This window comes from Papio anubis, chromosome 17, assembly GCF_008728515.1.
Source record: "Papio anubis isolate 15944 chromosome 17, Panubis1.0, whole genome shotgun sequence".
Lineage (NCBI taxonomy): Eukaryota > Metazoa > Chordata > Mammalia > Primates > Cercopithecidae > Papio > Papio anubis.
In genome coordinates, this window is record NC_044992.1 from 61,479,353 (window position 1) to 61,505,392 (window position 26,040).

The window sequence follows — 26,040 nt, forward strand, 5'->3', positions numbered from 1 at the left end:
TAATTACATTGTTAAATCTAATTCGTCTGAAGTTTTTAACACCTTCACGAGGGGAAATTTATGCCCTGCTTTAAGGCAGAGGTGGTAGGCGGAGCTCTTCTGTGTCTGCTTTTTCTCAATTGCCCCCAGCTCAAAATAATTCTTATGGGGGCATATTTTGGGGTGACATACTCTGATCTCCTTCATTGGGAAGCAGTCCCTGAGTGTGAGCCTAGCAAAGACTCTCTTCTTAGAAATACTAATTTAAAACATAGTGGTTAAAATTCAGAAGCTGGGTCTCTGTGCACATTATCTAACTGCTTGGCACACAAAGGTTTGTCAAATAAAAGACAGGCAGGCGATGAATGCATTGAGAAACGTTGTCAATCCTACCTAAAGTTCCACAGACTTAGAGAACATGTCTTTCTACCTGACAACCATTCAGAGCAGTGTGGCTGTTCCAACTCCCGTCCTGAATTTCATCATTCAAAATCTGTGAGACCGATTCTGAGCCCTCATGGAAGACTGGCTCATTTAATTGAACAATTTGAAAACTGTTGAGTTGAGGAAATGTATACAGAAGCTAGGTGGCGCTGGCGGCCACAGGCTGCGCAAGACAATCCTCTGCATGTCAGAACATGCCCTGTGCCCAAAGGACACAGCTGTGAAACCTTTCTGAAGAGTTTAGTATCAGATGCAGGGAGAATGATTTGAAACATAAGAGAAATACAGAAATTCCACAGCATCACTTTCAGACCGTCCAACATTACCCATTCCTTCTGACATAAACATGAAAACCCATAAAGCACAATTTGTATTTATCTATTTTCTAAATAAACTCCTCCTGGTCATTTGCTTTTCGAATATTCTGTTTGGTCTTTTTGGTTTTGCAATCACCACTGACTTGGAGCTCCACAGAAAAACCAGAGGTTCCAAAATAGCAATCGGAAGAGAACTTGGTTTCAGTCCCTTTTCCATTAATGCCTATTTTCCACAACCACATAACCTGTGCATTTGGAATATTTTCCCAATAGCACTGGCTTTCATAAGCTGTAGTGACTGTCAGGAAATAAAACTGCTTTGGTGGAAAGACCAGAATTATATAGCTGAGAACACAGGAATGTTAAACCAGCCTTCGAAGTCTTGCAGAATAGGAGAGAATAAAAGTGGGCTGTGTCAATGAGACAGGTTTAATAGAAATAGAACATTTATGAATTTCTAGTCACATCTTCTGACCAGATAATTTACAGAGCCACTTACCTTATATATAGGAGATATTAATCTTACAAGTGGAAGATGAGTCAGAATATAATAGTCTGACAAAATTTTCTGCTTTATGTATGCTTGTGGAACCTGTTTTATCTATAGACATATTATATCACATTTATATAGTCATTTAATAAATTTCATTCATTGAAAATAATACAAATGCATTAAAATGAAAACAATCATTAGGTACATACTTTTGGTTAATATTTCCAGCAGTCCTGAAAGATGTGGTATAAATGTATCTGTAATCCCTAGGGGTTTATTGTGCAAGAAAAAAGCAAAGCACACTGTTGATTTTTTTTTTTTTTTGAGACATATTGGCTGGTAAAATGTTGATACTAATTAATTCTGAAGTGGAAACAGGCTTACAGGCTGGCAGACGGGTTATAAAATTTTTTTTTTCCATTGGTCTCAGAATTGCTAGAGTCTTTGTTTCAACACCAGTAGCTCTGGTCCAGGTTAATATTTCTGCCTCCACTCAATACCACGTTATACACCATCTTCCCCACTGTCAGAGGAGCTTGTTGAAGATCGTTTCTTTACCTGAGAAGTCACACCATTCTCCTTTACTCCTCTTTCACCATTTCCCCTCTCCTACCTGACCAGCGTACGTATTTGTAAACTCTTGTTCCAACCTGTTAGCATGTTCCTGATGGAGGACTTCATGGAAGAAGCGTGGAGTTGAGAATTTCAACTTTTACTTCTGTTATAGGAATGGCCTTCAGCCTCACTTAGATAGAAAGGGCCACAATAAACTCAGAGGAGAAACAGGCTCAGAAATGGTGGAGGACATACTCATCTTATTTATCACTGGGTTTCTGGCCCTTGATGAAGTACTTGGTATTTAGTAAGTACTCCTTGCTAAACTTCTTGTTTGTGTCTGCTTCCACATTCCAAAGATATGAGGATATGAGTTTGAAGAGAGTATGAGATAATTTAACAAATATGAAACCAGTGGTATTGAACACCAGCAACATACAGAGCTGTATTAGAAACTGGGAATTGCAAAAAATGATATATTTGTCCATGTTTCCTAAGAGGTTACCTATTAATACATAACTACATATTTGTAAGAAGACATTATAGCATATTGCCTGTGAACCATCTGCCTCAGCTTCTAGTTGTTTCCTCTGATTCAGCTAGCCAAATGCCACAAGAAGCCACAAAGCCAATTTGTGTTCTTGGATAACTGCATGCAACACCCATTAGCTTTCTATGGGCAGGATTTGGCGCAGAGAACTCATCTGTTGCCAGTGCTCAAAAGAAAGTCAGGCTTAAATAAACCTATTTCTGTATTCCTACAGGCGTGCCTACGAATCCATGAGGCTACAGTCACGATGGCATACTTGGCAAGCTCAGGGCACTGTTATCTTTTTAATTAATTTTAGTGACCTGTTATAAATGCAAGTTTCCTTCCTGTGTTTCAAAGACTTTTTGCTCCCTATTCCAAATGTCACAAGTTTTCTTCTATGACAAAGATCATGTTAGCTTCTTTTTTTTTGCTATAACGTGATTTTTTTTTTTGATATTGCATTATAGCTCCTTCCCCTTTTGCCATACATGCATTCATAGCTAAATTATGGAACGATTGGTGTTTCTCTACCTTGGCACTATTTACTTCTGGGTCAGATTATTCCTCATTGCGGGGGATTATCTTGGGCATTGTAGGATATTTAGTAGCATCCCTGGCCCTTGCCACTAGATGCTACTAGAATTTCCTGCCCCTAAAATGTCTCCAAAAGTTACTAAATGTTGGGATAGGGAAGGATTGCCACCTGTTGAAGACCACTGATTTATACTAATGTAACTTTTCTGCAAAAAACCATTAAATACCATTACTCAAGGGACATAAGTTGGCTAATGATTCTGCGGCATTTAGCAAAAAATCTGTCTGGTGAAAATACCAGTGGAGAGGAACAGAAACAATTGTAAATCTTCAAAAATCATTCCTTGAGCAAGAAAATGCCTTGGGTTAGCCACTACCTTCCCCATTCACCCTGCCCCCTCCCCAAATGTAACATTTTATTTTTAACCATCTAAGTAAGGCTGATGTTGCTGATGGAGAACAGCTGCTGTATTAGTCTGTTCTCACACTGCTGTGAAGAAATACCCAAGACTGGGTAATTTATAAAGAAAAGAGATTTAATCGACTCAGTTCTGCATGGCTGCAGAGGCCTCAGGAAACTTACAATCATGGTGGAAGGCACCTCTTCACAGGGTGGCAGCGGAGAGAATGCATACAAGCAGGGAAATGCCAGATGCTTATAAAACCATCGGATGTCTTGAGACTCACTCATTATCACGAGAATAGCATGAGAGAAACTGCCCCCATGATCCGATTACCTCCACCTGGTCCCACCCTTGACACATGGGGATTGTTACAATTCAAAGTGAGATTTGGGTGGGGACACAGAGCCAAACCATATCAGCTGCAGAGATCTCTGGGTGGAGTGTTATGTGAGATGTGAGTGAGCTTGCTACAGATTGGAGGGAGCCACTGAACTGTTAGGGGCGTTTTTTCTGATTAGAATTGCATTCTGCTATCTTTGGGTTTCGGCTGAGGTTGCTTGTCATTACATTGGCAGGCAGATAGAAACTATGAGATATGCTATTGTAAATGCATTATTTTCTCTATTATTTATAGCTGCGAGTAGGTAGTGATATAGGTGGTAAGAAAGCAACATCACAGATTTGATATAGTTTGGATCTGTGTCCCTGCCCAAATCTCCTGTTGAATTGTAATCCCCAGTGTTGGAAGTGGGGCCGGGTGGGAGGTGACTGGATCATGGGGGTGGAATTCTCATGAATGCTTTAGTATCATCCCCTCTTGGTACTGTCATAAGTTCTCACGAGATCTGGTTGTTTAAAAGTATGCAGCACCTCCCCGCACCCTCTCTGTCTTGCTTCTGCTCTGGCCCTGTGAAGTGCTGGTTTCCCCTTTGCCTTCCACCATGGTTGTAAGTTGCCTGAGTGCTCCCTAGAAACCAAGCAGATGGTGCCATTCTTCCTGTAAGCCTGAAGAATTGTGAGCCAATGAAACCTCTTTTCTTTATAAATTCCTCAGTCTCAGCCTTTCTTTCTTTCTCCTTCCTTCCTTCCTTCCTTCCTTCCTTCCTTCCTTCCTTCCTTCCTTCCTTCCTTCCTTCCTTCCTTCCTTCCTTCCTCCCTCCCTCCCTCCCTCCCTTCCTTCTCTCTCTCTCTCTCTCTCTTTTTTTTGCTTTTTGTTTTTGAGACAGTCTGGCTCTGTCACCCAGGCTGGAGTGCAGTGGTGTGATCTTGGCTCTTTGCAATCCTTCACCTCCCAGGTTCAAGCCAACCTCCTACCTCAGCCTCTAGAGTAGCTGGAACCACAGGTGTGTACCACCACGCCTGACTAATTTCTGTATTTTTTGTAGAGACAGGGTTTCACCCTGGTCTCAAACTCCTGAGCTAAGGCGATCTACCTGCTTTGGCCTCCCAAACTGCTGGGATTACAGGCATGAGCCACCGTGCCCAGCCTGGGTATTTCTTGATAGCAGCGTGAGAATAGACTAATACAAGATTGAAAGGAGGAAGGCCAAGGCAGGTGCTAGTAGTTAGAGATATATAAGTGCAGTCAAGAGTCAGGAATAAAGCCCTACCAACAGCCCTCTGAGTAGTTTAAAACCTTCAGAAATCTAAATTTAGCTGTTTTATAGGTGATTACTAAGAATTTGTCTCTGCCAGTCAAAGTCATGGAAGCAAAGAAGACAATCGTGGTTGCCAGGGGCTGAGGGGAGGGGAAAATGGGGAGTTGCTAATCAAGGGGCACAAAATCAGTTATGCAAGATGCACAAGCCCCAGAGATCTGCTGTGCAACATTGAGTATGTGCACAACAATTGCTATATTGAACACTTAAGAATCTGGTAGGAGGGTAGATGTGGTAAGTGTTAAATGTTTCTTACTACATTAAAATTTAAAAAAGAAAAAACCAGTATGTATGACCTTGTGAGGAAAAATAAAAACCCTTCAGGTAAAAGAGGTCAGTTTTTTTTTTTTTTTTTTTTTAATTCAAGATTTTCTGACTATTGTGAATGGAAGTGGCTTTCAAAGATGGGGCTATGTATCTTTTGGTCTATGCTAGTCCGTTTCTTCACAATCTGTCATTGTAAGGCTAAAATACCACGGGACATGGAGATGGTTAAGAAAGAACACTGAAGGAGAGAGGGTGGATTTTGGAACAGAATTAGTGTTTGTTGACCAGGTATCAGTTGATATTATCTCATATATGGTTTGCAAGAAGCCTGTGTCTGTTTCCTGTTTATAGATGATTAAACCGAGGTGAGAGAAGTTAATAAACATGTCCAGGTTCAGAAAACTAGGAAGTGGCAGAGCTGACATTCATATCTCTTTTGGTAGGATTCTAAACCCTGCCCCCCTTTTTTCCCCATTACACCATGAAGCCTCTGGACAAGATGAAGTATCTGACTTATCAGCTTCTGGAACTGAAGAGAGCATTGCAGGTAGGCATCCTCTTTGATGAGATATGAAATGTCAAACCAACATATTATGATTATACACTATATAACTTCCAAGACATTTGATTACAATCTGGTTACAGGACATAATATTTGACTGCCAAAGATTAAAGTATATTTCTTCTTCTTCTTCTTTATTTATTTATTTTTTTTGAGATGAAGTTTTGCTCCCATTGCTTAGGCTGGAGTGCAATGGTGCCATCTGGGCTCACTGCAACCTCTGCTTCCTGGGTTCAATGGATTCTCCTGTCTCAGCCTCCTGAGTACCTGGGATTACAGGCACCTGCCACTATGCCCGGCTAATTTTTGGTATTTTTAGTAGAGATGGGGTTTAACCATGTTTGCCAGGCTGGTCTTGAACTCCTGACCTCAGGTGATCCGCCCGCCTTGGCCTCCCAAAGTGCTGGGATTGCAGGTGTGAGCCACTGAGCCCGGCCTAGTATATTTCTATTGCCTATTACTTAAACACATAATGCTTAGAAAAGGAAAGGCTGATTAAAGCACACAGTTACATGAAAATTTTCCAGATATGTTATTTTCTATTTAAAGAGACCATTTAACATTTTATTTGCGGTTCCAGAATTTTGTTTCACAAATATTTCTGAGCCTCACAGAGGCTTTAGATGTGCTATGAAAACTTTACTGAAGTGAACACAGTGGTGAGTTACTAAAGGATGGATGAAATATAGACCTTTTTTTAAAAAAAAAAAAATAAAACTTATATTTCCTATCAATAGATTGAACTCACTTTCTCTGAAGCCCCACTCCTGAAGCTATAGATCAGACTGTCAGTGTTGTTATGGAATGTGCTAACATAGTCCTCTACACAGTCCCATCATTCCCATGCACGCTACTAAGCTAAGACCTGTGACTGCTTCACCTCCCTTAACCCTAGCCTGCAAAGAAACTGTCTCTGAACTTCTTAGTGACGGTGGTCTGTCCCCTCTCATCAGTGCATTCCTGATGACCTTGGTGAAAGCTATCTGTGTTCTCTGGGCTTCCTATGGAACATGCTCATCTGGTGGACCTTCTAGACTCACATCATTTATCCATTTTAGCAAGTATATTCCCTCAGCCCCTTTATTTCTTCCTCTGTCACCTGCTAGGGAAATGCAGGCATTTCTACATTGCCAAAAGCTGACCATTGCTTTTCTCCAGGCTTCTAAGAGCCACAGTAGCAACAAGTTTTTCTCATTCTCTCCATACCTTGCTAGAACATTAAACTGTGTTAAATAAAGTGCTTCTAATTCAATGAAATCTTGCATATCCAGCTTTACTTTTTTGTCTCCTTGATCAAGCATCCTCAAATTCAAATCACAGGAGAACTTCCCTGACTCCTGCCAGTTCTTCAGGATGTAGTCTTTTAGGCATATAATTGCTTTCTGCTCCTACCAGACTCAGCATATCCCTAGCCTGGTTATGATGAAATTTTTCCCTATTTAGTAGCCTGGAAGGCAGAAGAGAAGATGTGGCAGCTCCTGAGTGGGCACTGTGTTAGTTTCCCATGGCTGCTGTAATAAATTAACACAGGCCACTTTAGGAGGCCAAGGCAGGTGGATCGCAAGGTCAAGAGATTGAGACCATCCTGGCCAACATGATGAAACCGTGTCTCTACTAAAAATACAAAAATTAGCTGGGTGTGGTGGCGCATGCCTTTAGTCCCGGCTACACAGGAGGCTGAGGCAGGAGAATTGCTTGAACCTGGGAGGTGGAGGTTGCAGTGAGCCGAGGTCATGTCACTGCACTCCAGCTTGTAGACACAGCGCGACTCTGTCTCAAAAATAAATAAATAAATAAATAAATTACCACAGGCTTCATGACATACAATAATACAAATATTATCTTCTAGTTCTGAAAGTTAGAAGTTCTAAATCAAGATGCTGGCCAGAGAGAAGCTGTTTCTTTGAATTTTCTAGCTCCTGGAAGCCACTTGCCTTTTCTGACTTATGGCTCCTTCCTCCACCTTCAAGTCCTGCAATGTAACATCTCCATTCTTTCTCTCTCTCTCTCTCTGACTTCTGCTTTCATTGTTGTGTCCTCCTCTCTGACACTGACCCTACTGCCTTCCTCTTACAAGAACCCTTTTTTATATTTAAATATTTTTTGATGCATTATATTTGTACATATTTATGAGGGTACATGTGAAATTTTGTTCTATGCATAGAATGGGTAATGATCAATTCAGGATATTTAGGGTATTCATCACCTAAGGGTTTATCATTTTTATGTGTTGGGTACATTTTAAGTCTTCTTCTGGCTATTTTGAAAAGTACAATACAGTTTTGTTAATTCTAGCCACCCTGCTTTTCTAGCAAAGATTGGAATGTATTCCTTCTATCTAACTGTGTTTGTACCCATTAACCAACCTCTCTTCATTCCCTCTTCTACACATACACCCTTTTCCAGTCTCTGTTATTATTCCATTCTCTACCTCTATATGATCAATTTTTTTTTTTTTTTAGCTCTCACATAGGAGTTAGAATATGGAATGCTTGTCTTCTGTGCCTGGCTTATTTTACTTAGCATATTAACCTAAAGTTCCACCCATCTTGCTGAAAATTATATTATTTCTTTCTTTCTTTCTTTCTATTCTTTCAAATTATCTATTCTTTCTTTCTTTCTTTCTCTTTCTTTCTTTCTGTATATATGCTTTCTGTTCTTTCTTTTCTTTCTTTCTACTGCTGAGTTGTTTGAGTTCCTTGTATACTGTGGATATTAGTTCCCTGTTGAATGAGTAGTTTATAAATATTTTCTCCCATCCAAGAGGTTGCCTCTTCACTCTATTGACTGTTTTCTTTGCTGTATAGAAGCTGTTTAGTTTAATGTAGTTCCATTTGCCTATTTTTGTTTTCAGAATCGCCATACTGCTTTCCATAGTGGCTGTCTTAGCCATTACATTTCTACTGCCAGTAGTATCAATAGCTCCTTTTATAATTTCATGTCTTATGTTTAAGTCTTTAGTCCATCTTGAGTTGATTTTTGTATATGGTGAGAGCCATTCTAGCTTGGGTCCAGATATCTCATTCTTCTGTATATGATTATCCAGTTTTCCTATTGAAGAGGGTGTCCTTTTCCAGTGTCTGTTCTTGATGGCTTTATCAAAAGATCAGATGACTATAAATGTATGGATTCATTTCCGGATCCTGTTGCATTGGTTCAAGTATCTATTTTTATAACAATACCATGATTTTTTGGTTACAACAGTTTTGTAATATATTTTGAAGTCAGGCAGTGTAAGGCCTCCAGCTTTGTTCTTTTTGCACAGGATTACTTTGGTTGTTCTGGCTCTTTTTTGATTCCATATGAATTTTAGGATTTTCTTTCTGTTTCTCTTAAGAATAACACTAGTATTTTGAGAGGAATTTCATTGAATGTGTAGATTGTTTTAGAAAGTATGGTCACCCTAACAATATCAATTATTCCAACCCATGAGCATGGAATGTCTTTTCATTTGTTTGTGTCATCTTTGGTTTTTTCATCATTGTTTAGAACACTTTGAGCCCACCCAAATAACCCAGGATAATCTTCATACCTCAGTATTCTAATTAATTACATGTGCAAGGTCCTTTCTTCCATGTAATGTAACATATTCAAAGGTTATAGAAATTAGGACCTGACATCTTCGTGTATGTGTGGAAGGGCGGTGCGGGGCATGGGGTTATCATTTCATTTACCACTGGCATGTGTTGTTTTGTGGGAGAGGGGCTTCTGCAGTGGGAAATGCTAGTCCTTATTAGAGGAATGGTGGGTTACCTCATGCCAGTGACTATCCATGCCCCTCCTTCCAACTAGGATACTGTCTTCTTCCTCTGCTGGGTGGTAGGTTACCTAGTTCTATCCTCAACTCATTGCCTGTTTCTGAGGATCACTCCTGGCACCAGTTTTGTTATTCCAGGTCTTCTGGGAAGTGGATGCCAAGACTGGATTAAACATGTGGGGAAACAGCTGGAAACATCTGGGAAAATGCCATATGAAGGAAAATGGGGAGGGGGCTGGGATAGACTTGGAGAGCCTTCACAGTGAGAAGAAAGTGTGACCCTAAATGGATATCACCCTCCATCTGAGGGAAGTTCAGTAGTGCTCCTGGGGAGTCCTAAGTCAAAGCTGGCCATCAGAGGAGAGCCTTTGTGTCCAAAGAATGGGTTAGCCTGAGTATCCCTTGATACATTCAGTCATTGGCCAGGAGCAGCCTGTGGGAGGTATACCCTTGGCACAAACCTGATGCTGGATTCCAGAGCTTGTTCTATTATCCTCCTATCTTGAAAGATCTGTGAAGAACATTCTCATGCTGCCACAGACATAATTTTGGTTTTCAAACATTAGGGTATGTACTTTCAGTTGGGTGCAGTGGCTTACATCTGTAATTCCAGCACTTGGGGAAGCTGAGGCAGGTGGATCACTTGGGATCAGGAGTTTGAGATCAGCCTGGCCAACATGGTAAAACCCCATCTCTACTAAAAATACAAAAAATTAGCCAGGCGTGGTGATGGGCACCTATAGCCCCAGCTACTTGGGAGGCTGAGGCAGGAGAATGGCGTGAACCCGGGAGGCGGAGCTTACAGTGAGTGGAGATCATACCACTGCACTCCAGCCTGGACGACAGAGCGAGACTCCGTCTCAAAAAAAGAAAAATTATTAATAAATAAAAATGCAAAATTTAGTTGGGTGCATTAGTGTGCGCCTGTAATCCCAACTACTCAGGAGGCTGAAGCATGAGAAACTCATGAGCCTGGGAGGTGTTGCCCTTGCCAAGATGGCGTCAGTGCACTCCAGTTTGGGCAATAGAACGAGACTCTGCCTCAACAACAACAACAAACAAACATTAGGAGATATACTTTAGACAATAAACATGTAACTATAAAATTATGACACTAGCCTCAAGAATGTAGTTTAAATGCTGTAAAAAAAAAAAGTGTTGTAAACATCCTTAGGGTTAAAAGAAAGAGCACAAGCATTTAAAACAAGAAAAACATTGTGGGTGTCTGTAATGGTCCTTGAAGGATGATTGAGATTCTGATGGATTAATATTGGTTGAGGGGAGAAGGCATCCTTCATGGAGCAAATGACTGAACATAATTTTAGAAGGAGGATGATATGCATTGTGCCTGGGATCCATGAATGATACAATGGCCTGAAGCATCAGGTGTCTGCAGGGAAACAATGATTGATTAGGTGATTAGCTGGGGTCATACAATGGCGGGCAAGGATGCACAGAATGCTTAGGAATTAGTCAAGCAATAGGGAAGGAAACAATGTTCTAAGAGAAGACATAGTAAGTGCGAGAAGAGGTACGTTTGAATAAAGATGATGAAGTCTAAGGGAGAAGAGTGAGGATAGCCATATTAATCAATACTAAAGGTAGGATTATTATTAGATCTTTGGGATCTAATAATAGGATTTGTTTGGGAATTGTGAGAGCCATTATGTTAAAATAATTTAACATGGTAGCTGATTGTATTAGGGAGTAATGACCAGAGGAGAGTGGAAAGAAAGACTCCAAGCCAAAAGTTGGAGAGTGAGGGATGAAAAATGTTGTGGAATTCTGTAGATTATAATAAAGATTAAAGAAAGAGGCAGATATAAGTAAGTGGCATGAATTAGTAAAGAGTTGTCAGGATAATAATAAGTACCTTGTTTTTGTTTTCCCAGAATATGAGCCTCTATCATGGACCAACCAATAACTTCAATAAAAGTGTGATAAATGCTGTATCCCTGGCAGACGATGAGTATCTTCAAGATGGTGAGTATCTTCATCTCTGTATCACCAGGACCTGCCTTAAAAAAGGGACCATAATGTAGTCTATAAGAAACTATTAAATAAATGAATGAGAAATTGATATCAGGAAAGGAAAAAAGCAATTATCAATCGGGTATGTGCTGAGGGATGAGCACTGTCAGGCACTTTTGCCTACACCATTTTACTAATTTTCGAGCAATTCAGTGAGTTAGATATTATCCCCATTTAAGAAATGAAGATGTTGAGGTTTTGAGGGCTTAAATAATAACCCAACTTCCCATGATTAGCAAATGGCAGAAACACAGAGCAGGATGCTGGGTTGGGCAGGGGATGACAGCAGGAATTTTCTCCATTGAAGAAGGCTTTGATATGGTTTTGAAGAAACCTGGTTTTGGTTAACACTAGGAAATTGAAGGCGTTTGTGAGAAGAAAGGTGCAATTTGGTGGTGAGACAATGAACATCCAGATGATGCAGTGAAAATGAGACTTTTCATTGAGACTGAATAGGAGCGAGTAGGGTTAGAATGGTCCAGTAATTGAACAGCAATGAGAGGTTGGAAAGATAGAGTTTCAAGAAAGGATTTGAAAACCTAGGATTTAGGAAGCGTTTATTTGACATCACTTGCAGTTTATTGAGGAACTGGGGCACAGAATAGAAAACAGTGGATCAAGTAATATCATGTATTGTTATCTGCTGCTATATAATAAATCATCCCCGAAGTTAGTGGATGACAACAAGAATATGTATTTTCACACAGTTTGTGTAGATCAGGAGTCTGGGAATGACTTGACTGGATCCTCCAGCCCAGGGATTCTCACAAGGCTGCAATCAAGGTATCAGCCAAGGCTGCGGTCATCTTGAGGCGTAACTGGGGCAAGATCTACTTTCAAGCTTACTCACAATGCTGTTTGCAGAATTCAGTTCCTGCTGGGCTGTTGGACTAAGAGCCACAGTTTCTTAGTACTTAGCCTCTCCAGAGGGCAGCTCACAATAGAGTAGCTGGCTTAATCAAAATGAGAAAGTGAGAAACAGCAAGAGAGTGCCAGCAGGATAGAAGTCACAGCCTTTTATAACCTACTTTCAGAAGTAATAGGCCATCACTTTTGTTATTTAGAAGCAAGTCATTAGGTCTAGGCCACCCATGGTGAGGGGTTACACAAGGACATACCTACCAGAAGGCAAGGATCACTGGGGGCTATTTTAGAAGTAGTCTACTCCAAAGTGATTCACCAGAAACGAGTTGCTCTTTCTCAACAAAGAATTAGAGGTGAAGTTGTTGAGAGAGAGTTTAACATGAGATAAAAGGAGAATTGCTTATGAATCATGGCATTCGGATCTATAAGGAAGTAGAATGATTTATCGGACTCAGATTGACCTTTATGATTCACTTTCTTCAATGGACTTTCTGGAAAGAAGTTACCTGCCACCTTACCTGACCCTCTCTCAATTGAAGTGTTGGTTAAGGCAGAATGGCCTCACCAATCTTTCAGTGTCTCATCCTTATTTGAACATTTGATCGTATAGCAGATTTGCAATCTTATAGTGTGTCAATGACTGCACCACTTTTTCCAAATCTTATCCAGTGACTCAATAATAAAGGCATTTCTTGGGATTCTGGAGCCTCAGCTAAGCTTTGAAATACACGTTCTGTGGCAGGGCAAGTTTTTTCAAGTGGCCAAAGAACAACAGAGATTGTGATAAGTTCCTAGATGGAATGATAGTCTGTTGCAGATATTCAATAAAGAAGAATCCAATCACGTTGGTTTTTGAATTTTTGTTTAAATTTTAATGAATTAATAAATCAATTAGTTTTCAAGATGGCATCTCACTCTATTGCCCAGTCTGGAGTGCAGCGATGCAATCATAGCTCACTGTAGCCTCAAACTCCTGGGGTCAAGCAATCCTCTTACCTCAGCCTCCCAAGAAGCTGGAAGTACAGGGTGCACCACCCTGCCTGGCTAATTTTTTAAAATTTCTTTTTAGAGATGGGGTCTCACTTTGTTGGCCAGGCTGGTGTTGAGCTCCTGGCTTCAAGCAGTTCTTCCTCCTCAGACTCCCAAAGTACTAGGATCACAGATGTGAGCCACAACACCCAGCAGCTAGCCTATTGCTGGGGAGAAGGAACACCTTTTTCTTCAATCCTCGGGAAACCAGAAACTTGTTACTGTGAATGTTAAGGGAATTTCAAAGGTCTTCTACATTTTCGTGGGAGACAAACTCACCCAAAAAGCTTCCTCCTCATGAGGGTACTAAGACAACTCAAGGGTAAAAGAATATATATATATATATTTTTAAACAAATAGTGTTGGACAAGTGTTATCTACATGTAAAAGAATATAGTTAGATCCCTATCTTATATCCTATGCAAAAATTAACCAAAAATAGATCAAAATCTAAGTGTAAGAGCTAAAACTATACAACTCTTAGTAGAAAACAGAAGAGTACATCTTTGTGACAGTGGATTAGGCTGTGGTTTCCTAGACATAACCGGAAGCAACAAAAGGAAGAATAGATAAATTTGACTTCATCAAAATTTAAAACTTCTGTGTTACAAAGGATACCATCAGTAAAAAGACAACCCCACAGATGGGGAGAAGAGTTTTGCAAGTCATGTATATGATAAGGGACTTGTATCCAAAGCATATAAAGAACTCTTACAACTCAGGAAAAAAATAAAAATGAAAAGGCACAGAACCCAATTTAAATTCAGTCAAAGGATTAGAACAGACATTTCTCTAAAGATGACATCCAAATGGTCAATACACACATACAAGGATTCTCAACATCATTAGTCATCAGGGAAAGGAAAATGAGAACCACAACGAGTTAACATTTCACACTTGCTAGGATGGAAATAATAAAAGTGACAGATAAGAAGAAGCATCAGTGAGTTAATGGATAAATTGGATGCTCAGACTTTGATGGTGGGAATGTAAAATGGTACAGCTGCTTTGACAAACAGTTTGGGAGTTTGTCAAAAAGTTAAACATGGGCTGGGCGCCATGGCTCACACCTGTGATCCCAGCACTTTGGGAGGGCAAGGCAGGCAGATCACTTGAGGTCAGCAGCCTGACCAACATGGTAAAACCCCATCTCTACTAAAAATACAAAAAATTAGCCGGGCATGGTTGTGCATGCCTGTAACCCCAGCTACTCGGGAAGCTGAGACATGAGAATTGTTTGAACCCAGGAGGCGGAGGTTGAAGTGAGCCGTGATCACGCCACTGCGCTCCAGCCTGGGTGATGGAGTAAGACTCCCTCTCAAAAAAAAAAAAAAAATTACATTAAATTAAAAAAAAGTTAAACCCAGATTTGCTATATGATCCTGTAGTTCCACTCCTAAGTATGTACCTAAGAGAACTAAAAATATATGTCCATACAAAATATTGTACAGAAATATTCATAGCAGCATTATGAATGTAAAAACAATCCAAATATCTATCAACTGATGAGTGGATAAATAAAAGATTTGTTCTTTTTTTTTTTTTTTTTTTTTTTTTGAGACGGGGTCTTGTTCTCTCGCCAGGCTGGAGTGCAGTGGCACAATCTTGGCTCGCTGCAAACCTCCGCCCCGCCAGGTTCAAGCGATTCTCCTGCCTCAGCCTCCTGTGTAGCTAGGACTACAGGCACACACCACCACACCCAGTTAATTTTTGTATTTTTAGTAGAGATGGGGTTTCACCATGTTGGCCAGGATGGTCTCAATTTCTTGACCTTGTGATCTGCCTGCCTCGGCCTCCCAAAGTGCTGGGATTACAAGTGTGAGCCACCATGCCTGGTAAATGAAATATTTATAATGCATATAAACATTGGAATATTATTTGGCCATAATGAAGAATGAGGCACTGATACATGCTCCAACATGCATGGGCCTTAGAGACATGATGCTAAGGGAGAGGAACCAGAAGTAAAACACCACACATGGTATAACTGCATCTATGTAAAATATTCAGAATAGACAAATAAATAGAACATACATATAAAGTAAGTTGGCAGTGGCTGGGGCTGAAGGGAAGGGGGAAAGGAGAATGAATATTAATGACTATGGGGTTTCTTTCTGGGGTGATGCAAATATTCTACAATTAGATAGTGGTGATCTATGCACAACTTTGTGAATATACTAAAAAATCACTGAATTGTACACATTAAAAGGGTAAACTTTACGGAACGTAAATTATATTTTCATAAAAGTATTATTTAAAAATAACCCTCCTTTCATCTCAGCTCTTCTGAGTCTTAAAATCTAATAAGACAAATGATAGTCTGCATTACGGTGCTAGAGCCTCTGAGCCAATGCTAACCAGTTTAACCTTTTAGTCGTTAACACTCCATTACGTGTTTCTTGTTTTTCATTTTTGTTTTTGTTTTTACTTGAGACAGGATCTTGCTCTGTTACTCAGGCTGGAGTGCAGTGTCATAATCACAGCTCACAGCAGCCTCAACCTCCTGGGCTGAAGCAATCCTCCTGTCTCAGCCTCCCAAGTAGCTGAGACCACAGGCATATGACACCATACCTCGATAATTTTTAAACTTTTTGTAGAGATGAGGTCTCTGTTGCCCAGGCTGGTGTCAAACTCCTGAACTAAAGTAATCCTTTCACCTCGGCCCAGAATGCTAGTGTTACAAGCATTAGCCACCGTGCCCAGACTCATTACATGTTTCTTATTTATTACATCCTGTTGAATGTATCTGACTCCATCACAAAGCCCCATCTCATCAACCTAACTGGGTATCATTCAATGAATTGTACACTTCCATTCAGTATGAATATAAGGCCAGAAAAAAATCCATTTTTTGTTATTTCAGTCCTTTCAGTTTTCATTAATATTTTGTTTCTAAAGATGAATAAGGTAATGAATGTAATTAGATGAGATGTTAACACATGTCACATAAAATCTAAGACAGAGTTCAAGTTCTAACTTCCCATCCCCTGAATTCTCAATTCTGTTTTTAACACTGGAAATAATTGTTTCTTGGGCACCGGATCAGATGTATTTAATCTATTTTAAAGCATAAGATGTACAATGACAAAAATTAAAAATGCCCCCAAAGAGGAAATTACAGCACATGATAGCTTATTATTATTATTTTTTTAATTTGGCAGTTTTCTGCTAAGTTCAAAGCAGCTGGGGAGAGTAGCAAGTAACAAAATGAGACAGATTTATGAAGCCCACACTTGGCAATATTTTTGTGTAAAATTAGTCAAAATCATTATACTTGTAGATGAAGAAATGAATTCCAACAAGTTTGCATATTTTTAAAGAAAAATCATATTTTGTCTAAGTGAACTGGAAGAACTGAGCAATTTATTGGATTGGTTGATCACCAGCATTGTAACTCACAATAAAATTTGAGGATGCCTGCCAAGCATTGGCTCTCAGAAGAGTAGGATAATAATACACTGATTTTCAATAAGTAGAATTCAGCCCGTATTACAGCCTATCTTCCTATCCAAAAAACTCAGGGGAAATAAGCCACTAGAAGAATTTTCCACTGAAACTTCTTTGTTTTGCTCTAATGTATTGCTAAAATTTTCTGATAACAAAGAATGAGACAGATATAAATATGCCCCATTTTAATAAAAACCCAATTACAATACATCAATTTAAAAATATAATTGAAATGGCTGATTTCAGAGCTGGGGCAGGATGGGCACAAAATGAGCCTGAAATATATTGTTATGCCATAAAATAAAAAGCACTACATCCATCTACCTATCATGACCTGTCACAAGGAAAAAAATTCAGCTCAAAGGGGCTACCACTGGGAAAATCTAGGTTGATTTGAGCATCAAATAATGGAATACAATAATAAAACACAAATCACTGGGAAAAAAGAAACTCATGGGTTTACACCAAAAATAGATAAATAAGTGGGAGAGAAGGAGGGCTTTTGCAACGCTGGAGTTGAAAAATTATCATTTTCCAACCATCGTGGTATGGATTGGATCTGATAATAATCATCAATGGATTTTTAATCCTAGAAGAAATTTTGATGGGAAACAGGACATTTGTATGGTCTCAAAGTGTCTCTCTACAGACTGCTTTATCTATTGTAAGGAAGTGTGATGGTTAATACTGAGTGTCAATTTGATTGGATTGAAGGATGCAAAGTATTGATCCCAGTTGTGTCTGTGAGGGTGTTTCCAAAGGAGATTAGCATTTGAGTCAGTTGGCTGGGAAAGGCAGATCCACCCTTAATCTAGGTGGGCACCATCTAATCAGCTGCCAGTGCAGCTAGAATATAAAGCAGGCAGAAAAATGTGGGAAGACTAGACTGGCCTAGCTTCCCAGCCTACATCTTTCTCCCATGCTGGACCCTTTCTGCCCTCAAACACTGGACTCTAAGTTCTTCAGTTTTGGGACTCAGACTGGCTCTCCTTGCTCCCCAGCTTGCAGATGGCCTACTATGGGACCTTGTGATCATGTGAGTTGATATATATATATGTGTGTGTGTGTGTGTGTGTGTGTGTGTGTATGTATATATCCTATTAGTTCTGTCCCTCTAGAGAACCCTAATACAGGAAGACAAAAAAAAAAAAAATACAATAATTATGCAGTGGAGAATCAGATCACACCTTAACTGCACATTGACTAGTGGTCCTAGTGATCATCACCCATGAAGAACAGGTGGCCTTGTGTCCCTCCAGGTGTCACACCCCTGGAAGAACACCACATTACCTATGCAGTATTCCATCTGAGAACACATAACTTCAATAAAATCCAAAGGAGAAACATTCTATGAAACAAAAAGAGGAATGTATTTTTCCAAAGCATCAATATCATGAAAGACTATGGAAATGTTTCAGATTATAAGAGGTCAAAAATAAAAGATAAGTGTTGATAAGGTTATAAAGAAAAGGGAACCCTGGTATACCGTTAGTGGAAATGTAAATTAATAAAACCATTATAGAAAACAATTTGGGATTTCTCAAAAAATTAAAATAGAAATGCCACATTATTCAGCAATCCTACTTCTGGGTATATAAACAAAGGGAATGAAATCAGTATGTTGAAGAGCTGTTTGCACTGCCATGTTCATTGCAACACTCTTCACAATAGCCAAGATATGGAATCAACCTGTGTTCATCAATGGATAAATAAAGAAAATATGGCATCTATACACAATGGATTACTAGTCAGCTTTAAAAAAGAGGGAAAGTCTGTCATTTGCAACAATATGGATGAACCTGGAAGTTGTTGTGTTAAGTAAAATAAACCAGGCACAGAAAGACAGATATCATAGGATCTCACTTATCTGTGGAATGTAGAAATATAAGCTTCATAAAAGCAGAGAGTAGGATCTGATTACCGGGGGCAGGGAGAGAATGGAATTGGGGAAAAGGATATAATATTTCAGTTAGACAGGAGAAATCAGTTTAAGAGATCTATTTTACAACATAATGATGTTAATAAAAAATTAAAATAAAAGAGGCCAAAGAGACATGATAAGTAAATACAATACTTGACCTTAAATTTTGTACTGGAGTGGTGGGTGGGGCAATGTGCTATATGACCCTGTTAGATCAAGTGAGAAAATTGGAATACAAAGTGTACAGAAAAACATTTGCCAATATTAAATTCACCAAGGTTGACAACTTTTCTTTGGTTATATAATAGAACATTCCTATTGTTAAGAAATATACACTGATACATTAATAGGTCCAAGGCCATGATCTATTTACTTTACCATCAAGTGGTTCAGAAAAGAAATTAGATGTAGCTATATAGCTACATACATTGACAAATAGTCTTAATGATAGAACAAATGGGGTAAAATGTTAAAAATAGGTGAATTTGAATAATTGTTATGTGGGGATTTTCATATTATTTTTATTTCCACAATTTGTCTGTAAATTTCAAGTTATTTCCAAATAAAAAGTTAAAAATATATCATTGATTTGGGTCATTTGTGTTTCCGTTGGCAAAAGTTGGTTGCTTCTGAAGAACTCAGAGCAAACGAATCCCTGGACTTGGGAAATCCACCAGTACTTTTCAAATTATGATGACTTTGCAAATTAAAATTTGGAAGCAAGTTTGGGATTATGTTGAGAAGGAAAGGCAAAAGGCTAATTTTATTTCTGTTTAAGAGTTATTTGGTTGAAAGAAAAACAAACTCATGTTGGCCAAAAGGAAATGTATTTACAAGTAAGTAAGGGAAATTTCATGAAACCCAACTGTGGGAAGTACTACTGGTGTCATGGGAACTACAAAGATATCAGACGCTTCTCTGCCTCTGTCCCTGTGTCTTTCTTTCCTTCCCTCTCCTATTTAGCCAGTTCTGGTCAGAACTACAGGACAACCAGGTCGAAAAATCTGGCAACTTCTTCAGCAAAAGTGGCAAAAACATTTCCAAATAAGAGCACATGAGCTGTGCAGACACCTCATGTATTTAATTTTATGCTGAAATTAGAGAAGAACAACTGACCTAATATTTGACTAATAACTTAATTTTAATCTATAATTAATAATTTATCTTAAGGCCAATATAAGGTTAAAATTATTAATGTAAGCAATGATATACTTAGATTCTCCTTTTATAAAGATCACATGGGCACAGAATGGAGAATGGATTTTAGAGAAACGAGAGTGAAGTGGGATATCATTTAGATGATGTTATCATGGTCCAAGCAAAACATGGTGGCTTGGATGGGTATGAGAATAGCTGTGGAGATGAAGAGAAAAGGGTAGATAAGGAATATCTTTAGAGGTACAACTGACAAGTCTTTGTGTTGAGTTGAATGTGAATGTCTGAGGAAGAGGTTTTCAAAGATGTCTCCCAGGTTTCCGGTAGGAGTGAATGGTAGAGACATTATGGAGATTGAAAACATTAGGGGAGGAGTAATTTTGGGGGGAAAAAGTCATGAATTCAATATAGGCCTTCTCTTAGTTTCAGAAACTAGTAAGATACAAATAGAGTTATCAGGTTGCTAGATATATGGGTTCAGGACCCCAAAGAAAGAGCTGGTGTAGAGAAAGAATCTTGAAAAAGATTGATAAGTGTATGGCATTTGAAGCCACGGAAATTTATGCAATAACTTCGTAAGAAGGGAAACAGCCAAACCTTGAAGAACTCTAACATATAAGAAATAGATGGGAAAGAAAGATCTCCAACAAGGGACTGAAAAAAAAAATGGTTTTATATGTAGGTGGGAAATTAGTAGAGTCTAATTTTGTCAAATCCACTGGAGAAGGTGAAAAATAAGCTAGTAGTCAACTGTGTCTCATAGTAGTGGAACCAGTAAAATGGGCAGGTGTCATGCTCACCCTCTTTTTGCAAATGAAACAACAGTTGAGACTCAGAGACCTTAAACGACCCACTCCAGATCATGGAGATACTAGGTAATGAGGCTGGGATTTGGATTCGTGTGTCTCTGACTTTAAAGCCTGTGCTTTTAAGCATTGCCTCATTCATTTCATCAAAGATTGATTTCATACTTACTATGCATAACGAAGCCGGAAGATAATGTAATGAATAAGATCTATATGATTTAGAGTCTGTACTCATTAAATGCAATTTGTTGCCAATTGAACGTTGTGATTCCTGGGAATGGGTGAAAGAGGCTGTAGGAGTTTTCTATTGCTGCATACCAAATTACTGCAAACTCACCACATGAAACAACTTCCAATTATCATCTCTCAGTTATATAGAGGAAAAGGGTGGATGAGAGGGCCTGACTGGGTTCTATGCTTAGAGTTTCACAAGACTGAATTCAAGGCTGGCCTAGACTCTTCCCTGGAGACCTGGGGAAGAATCTATTTCCAGGTCCATTAAGGGTGTTGGCAGAATTCAGTCCCTCACTGCTGTAGGACAGAGGACCCCATTTCCTTACTTGCTTTCAGCTTTGGGCTTGTCTCAGCTCCTAGAGGCCCCTTGCAAGCTTTTTGCCATGGACTTTCTCCCAGACCCTCTCATCAGTTAAGCTTAACTTTTCAAGGCTGGTAGCAGGATCTCTCAAATAGAATCCTCCTGAAACTTAGAATCGTTTTGACTTCTCTTTTACTATTAGCGAGCAAAATCTCTCTACTTTTAAAGGGCTTGTGTGATTAATTCAGGCTCAACTGCATAATCTCCCTCTTGCCTTGTAACCACTCATCATATTCACATGTTCTACCCACATTCAAATGGCTGGGTATTGGATTATAGAAGGGTTAGGGTCATTGAGGGTCAATCTTAGAATTCTGTCTACCACAGAGGCATAAAGCCCTTGTTGCTTCCTTCTTCCCAAGCTCTCTGTTTTCCCATTTAAAAATTTCATAGTTTGAGAGAGAAGAATGCGTATAGGTGATTAGTCCATTGATTTGACAGCAATACAATCAGTACTCTACAAAAAAAAATTGCCTAGTATCTTTTCTCTGGGAACCAGCTTTCAAAGTGGGAAAAGCTAAGATGATTCTACAGCAGAGGGGATGTGCTTCACTTCCCCAAGATACCACAGCTGGGAAGCTCCGCTGCCTTTCTGGGAAGAAAGACTGCTCTGTTCTGCATGGAAGGCCACCCACGAGGGCACACATCCATGTGAGAATCTGAAGAAACAGTGCAACGCCATCAACATGGCATCAAATTCTACCACAGCTGCTTTGTTGCCTCTCCCAGAAAGATCAAGACAGACCACTGTCCAGAGAGAGAGAGATGATTAAGGGGATAATAATGCTCTGGGTATGAGCAACACCAGGGACTTACTGCCCAAACTCTCAGTGTGTTTTCAGCTTGCAGCTTTTTGAGTTGTACCAAGATGTCCTTTCTTTGGAAAAAGCAGAGAGAGAAAGAGAGAGAGAGAGAGACAGAGATATGAACAATGCATTTAAGAGGGCTGCCAGCCTCTGAGAATCTGGGGCCTGGACTCTTGGCTTTCAGCTGAAAAGCCTTCAAAAGGCCAGGGAAGCGTTAGTGAAAATGAATGGAAAGCCTCTGACAAGCATGCTATGAGCTGCGGAAATTGCAAACAGACTTGGCATGCTTGCTCAGGAACCCAACAGAATCTGAACATCACTTGGTGTTATAAGTCATGGGACAGCAGGCGCTTGTTTCACTGGAATGGGATTTGACACTGAAAAAAAAAGAAAAAAGATCACCATCTGTCTTTTTCTTTGGGGGTGGGTAATTCAGTGCCCCAGGGAGGGACTTTGTTTTTGTGTCTGTCCTGCACCTCTTTTGTAGTACAGAAGAGTCATGCAGCAGAATCAGTAGCTGTCTTGAAGTACTGAACAATGGAGAGAAGCAGAAGTCTTTACATGAAGGGTGTTTGGATAAGAGGGCTTCAATACAGACAGTCAGGCGTGGGTTCAAACCTTTATTTTGTCATCTACAATCTGGGTGATCTTAAACATGTTGCTTTGTCTTTGTGATTCCCAATTAGCTTCTCTGTGTTCCAGTTTCTCATCAGTAAAATGGGTGGCGGGGGATGAAATAATGTCTATGAGCTATGAAAATAAACTGACATAGAGAAAGCATTCAGTAAATAGTAGAATCTCAAATGTACATAGTATCCCATCCTACATTCAAAGAACCTGTTGGCTGCCTACGCAGCACCTGTTCCTCCTATTTTCTTCATGGCTGGCAAAGCTTGTCTTCCAGTAAATATAACGAAAAGGCAAAACCACTTGTTTTTCTAGCTTCTCCTCTTACAGTCAGGACGTGGGCCTGTTACCTGAATCTGGCCTGGATCTGCTACAACCACCTTGAAACTTTAAGGGATGACACAGTGGTCCGTAGAACAAGGAAAAATGGAAAAAAGGAAAGCTTAATGTTCCATGACACTGAAGAACTGATGAATTAATCTTGGAACTTCCTTCCCGTATTAGTCAGGATTGTCTGAGATACGCCAAAGAGCTAAGCCCTGTATCTATGGTGACTTATAAGAGCAATGTTCATTTCTTGCATACACTATATGTACAGTGTGGACTGAATAGGGAATTTATTCCATTTTTCCTCACTCTAGAGGCCAGGTAGATAGAAAAACTGCATCTTAAACACTGTGAAGCATTGTTTCAGAGGAACAAAACCATCTCTAGAGGGTTACTCTTTATTTAATCTGCTGGGTGGACTGGCTTCTCCAAAATTCCACTTTCCACTCTTATTAGACAGTTGCTGCTGTAGCAATGCTTACTCACTCATAGGTCTGTGGGTCAGTAGCGGTCTTGGAGGGCTTACCTAGGATTGCTTACCTATGCTTGACTTCACATACTTATTGAATTCAAGTCTGCTCCCTGTAGTTCCTTATTTGGGGATAAGCTGTTACCTAGTATATGTTCTTCTCATGGCTAAGTAAAGACATGCAAACAAACCAATCCATGCACTCACATTAACATCCCTGCTGGTATTCATGGAGTTAACATTTCACTGGTCAAGTCCCGTGACCACTCCCGAAGTAAAAATGGCAGGCATAATTACGCTGTCTTCTCTCCTGGGAGGCTCTGATACTCTTGTGGAAAGTGATGTGGATATAAACTTTTTTTTTTGGTCAGCATTCAAAATCTTTTTAATAAGAGGGTAGGATCCAAGGTTAGTTTTTGTAGCCTCGGCTGGCCCGTCAGCCTCTGGCACGCTCGAACTTCCGGCCCTTGGAGCGGATGTAGGGTTTGGTGTGGCTGTGCGGGGTTCCTGGGGCCTCGGCTGGCCCGTCGGTCTCTGGCACGCTCGAACTTCCGGCCCTTGGAGCGGATATAGGGTTTAGTGTGGCTGTGCGGGTTCCTGGGGCCTTGCCGAAATGCCGGTACACCTCTCGGCCTTTGTGAGGACCGGAGAGCAGGACAGTGCCGCAGCCCTTGGGGGAGTCCAGGGCCAGCCGGTCGAAAGTGAGGATCTTGCCCCCTGCTCTGAGATGCGGCTGCGGGCCCGGCTGGTTACGCGCAGTGCACATACCTTCAGTTTGGGCACCTCCTGAACCCGCACGTCGTCCGTTATGGTCCCCACAACCACGGCTGTTTTGTTTTCCCGACCAGGAAGCTTCATCTACCGGATCATCCCGGAAAGGGACAGAGGCGGCCGGTTGGTGCGACTCATAAACAACCTCTTCAGCACAACCTGGTTGAATGTGGAATTGGTTCTTCTGGCCAGAAACCTATACAACTTGACCAACAGCCTCAGGTAGATATCCTGGCTCTTGGGCTCCTTGCGCCGAACCTTTCGGTCCTTGTTGTGGCGGATGGCAACTCCCATGATGGCGCCTCCTGCTCGGCCAGGTCCGGAAAGGGAGAACCAAAATCAACTGGGGAGCTTTTACAGATTTCACTTCTGGGCCTTATGCCCGAGGAGTCTGATTTAATAGGACTTGAGGTGGGGCCCGGGAATCTGTATTTGCACAACACCCTAGCAGAGCTGTTCAAAGGCAAGAATACAGTCATAGGTTCTTAGTTTCTGTTTCTGATTGGGCCAGTAAAGCCCCTTCCTCATCCCTCTTTTCCACTTATCACCAGAGACAGGAACTAAAAACCATAGCTTCAGGCTGCTAAAAGCCTAAAACGAAACAAAACAGAACAACGACAACAACAATAACAACAAAATAAGGCAAGCTGGACAAGCTTGCAGAGATTTCCAGTTAAATCACTAATATAAAATAATAATTTCATTTTACAGAAGAGAAAAATGAGGTCCAAAAACGTTAAGTGACTTAGCAGACATGTGACAAAAATGAGAAATGGATCCAGGTTTGATTTACATTCATTTTTAATAAATATATTATTTTTGTTACAAAGATAATACATCTTTATGCTAAAAAATTGAAATAGTACATAGAAATGCAGGGTGAAAAGTAACTTTCCCCCTTCATCTCTCAGCCTCCAATTTTTACCCAAAGAACTAATCACAAATTGTATTTTTTATCTTTTCAGACATTTTATATACAAAGGTAAAAAAATGCACAGGCAGATGTAAATCATTTTTTACATAAATGAGATTATAGTGTGCCTAGTCTTTTTCTTTTTCTTTTCTTTTCTTTTCTTTTTCTTTTTTTTTTTTGGTTGAGACGGAGTCGCTCTCTGTCGCCAGGCTGGAGTGCAGTGGGGCAATCTCGGCTCGCTGCAACCTCCGTCTCCTGGGTTCAAGTGATTCTCTTGCCTCCAGAGTAGCTGGGACTACAGGCATGCGCCACTACACCCAGCTAATTTTTGTATTTTTAATAGAGATGGGGTTTCACCATGTTGACCAGGATGGTCTCCATCTCTTGATCTTGTGATCCTCCCCTCCTTGGCCTCCCAAAGTGCTGGGATTACAGGCGTGAGCTGCTGTGCCCAGCCCATAGTCTTATATAAAATTAAAATAATTTGTGTTTTTCCACTCAAAATCTTTTAAAATCAACATTTATAGATCTACTTCATTTCCAAAATAAATTTCTCTTTTTTAAGGTGTGAAAACATTAGATAAAGTGAGTATCTATTCTCTGACATTTTTCAAATATAGGCTGGCTATCAAATATAGGTTTACTTATATTTGTTGCTCGTCCAGGTTTCCTTGCCAAATTTTGAAAGACTTTCAATTTTGAACAAATTTTGTAGTCTCTTTCAATTTGGGTTTGTCTGATGTTTTCTCCTGTTTGGACTGAAGTTATTCACTTTTG

The 26,040-nt window shown here is 40.0% G+C and overlaps 1 protein-coding gene across 1 annotated transcript; it reads right to left on the reverse strand.

The window, feature by feature from the left end:
- Positions 1–23,786: 23,786 nt before the first annotated feature.
- On the reverse strand, positions 23,787–24,681 carry LOC103878946. The gene is made up of 2 exons (XM_031657739.1): positions 24,184–24,681; positions 23,787–24,093 (listed from the first exon to the last, which is right to left on the reverse strand). The coding sequence occupies exons 1-2, from the start codon at positions 24,435–24,437 to the stop codon at positions 23,823–23,825; spliced, it is 525 nt and encodes a 174-aa protein (XP_031513599.1). The 5' UTR covers positions 24,438–24,681; the 3' UTR covers positions 23,787–23,822.
- Positions 24,682–26,040: the final 1,359 nt, after the last annotated feature.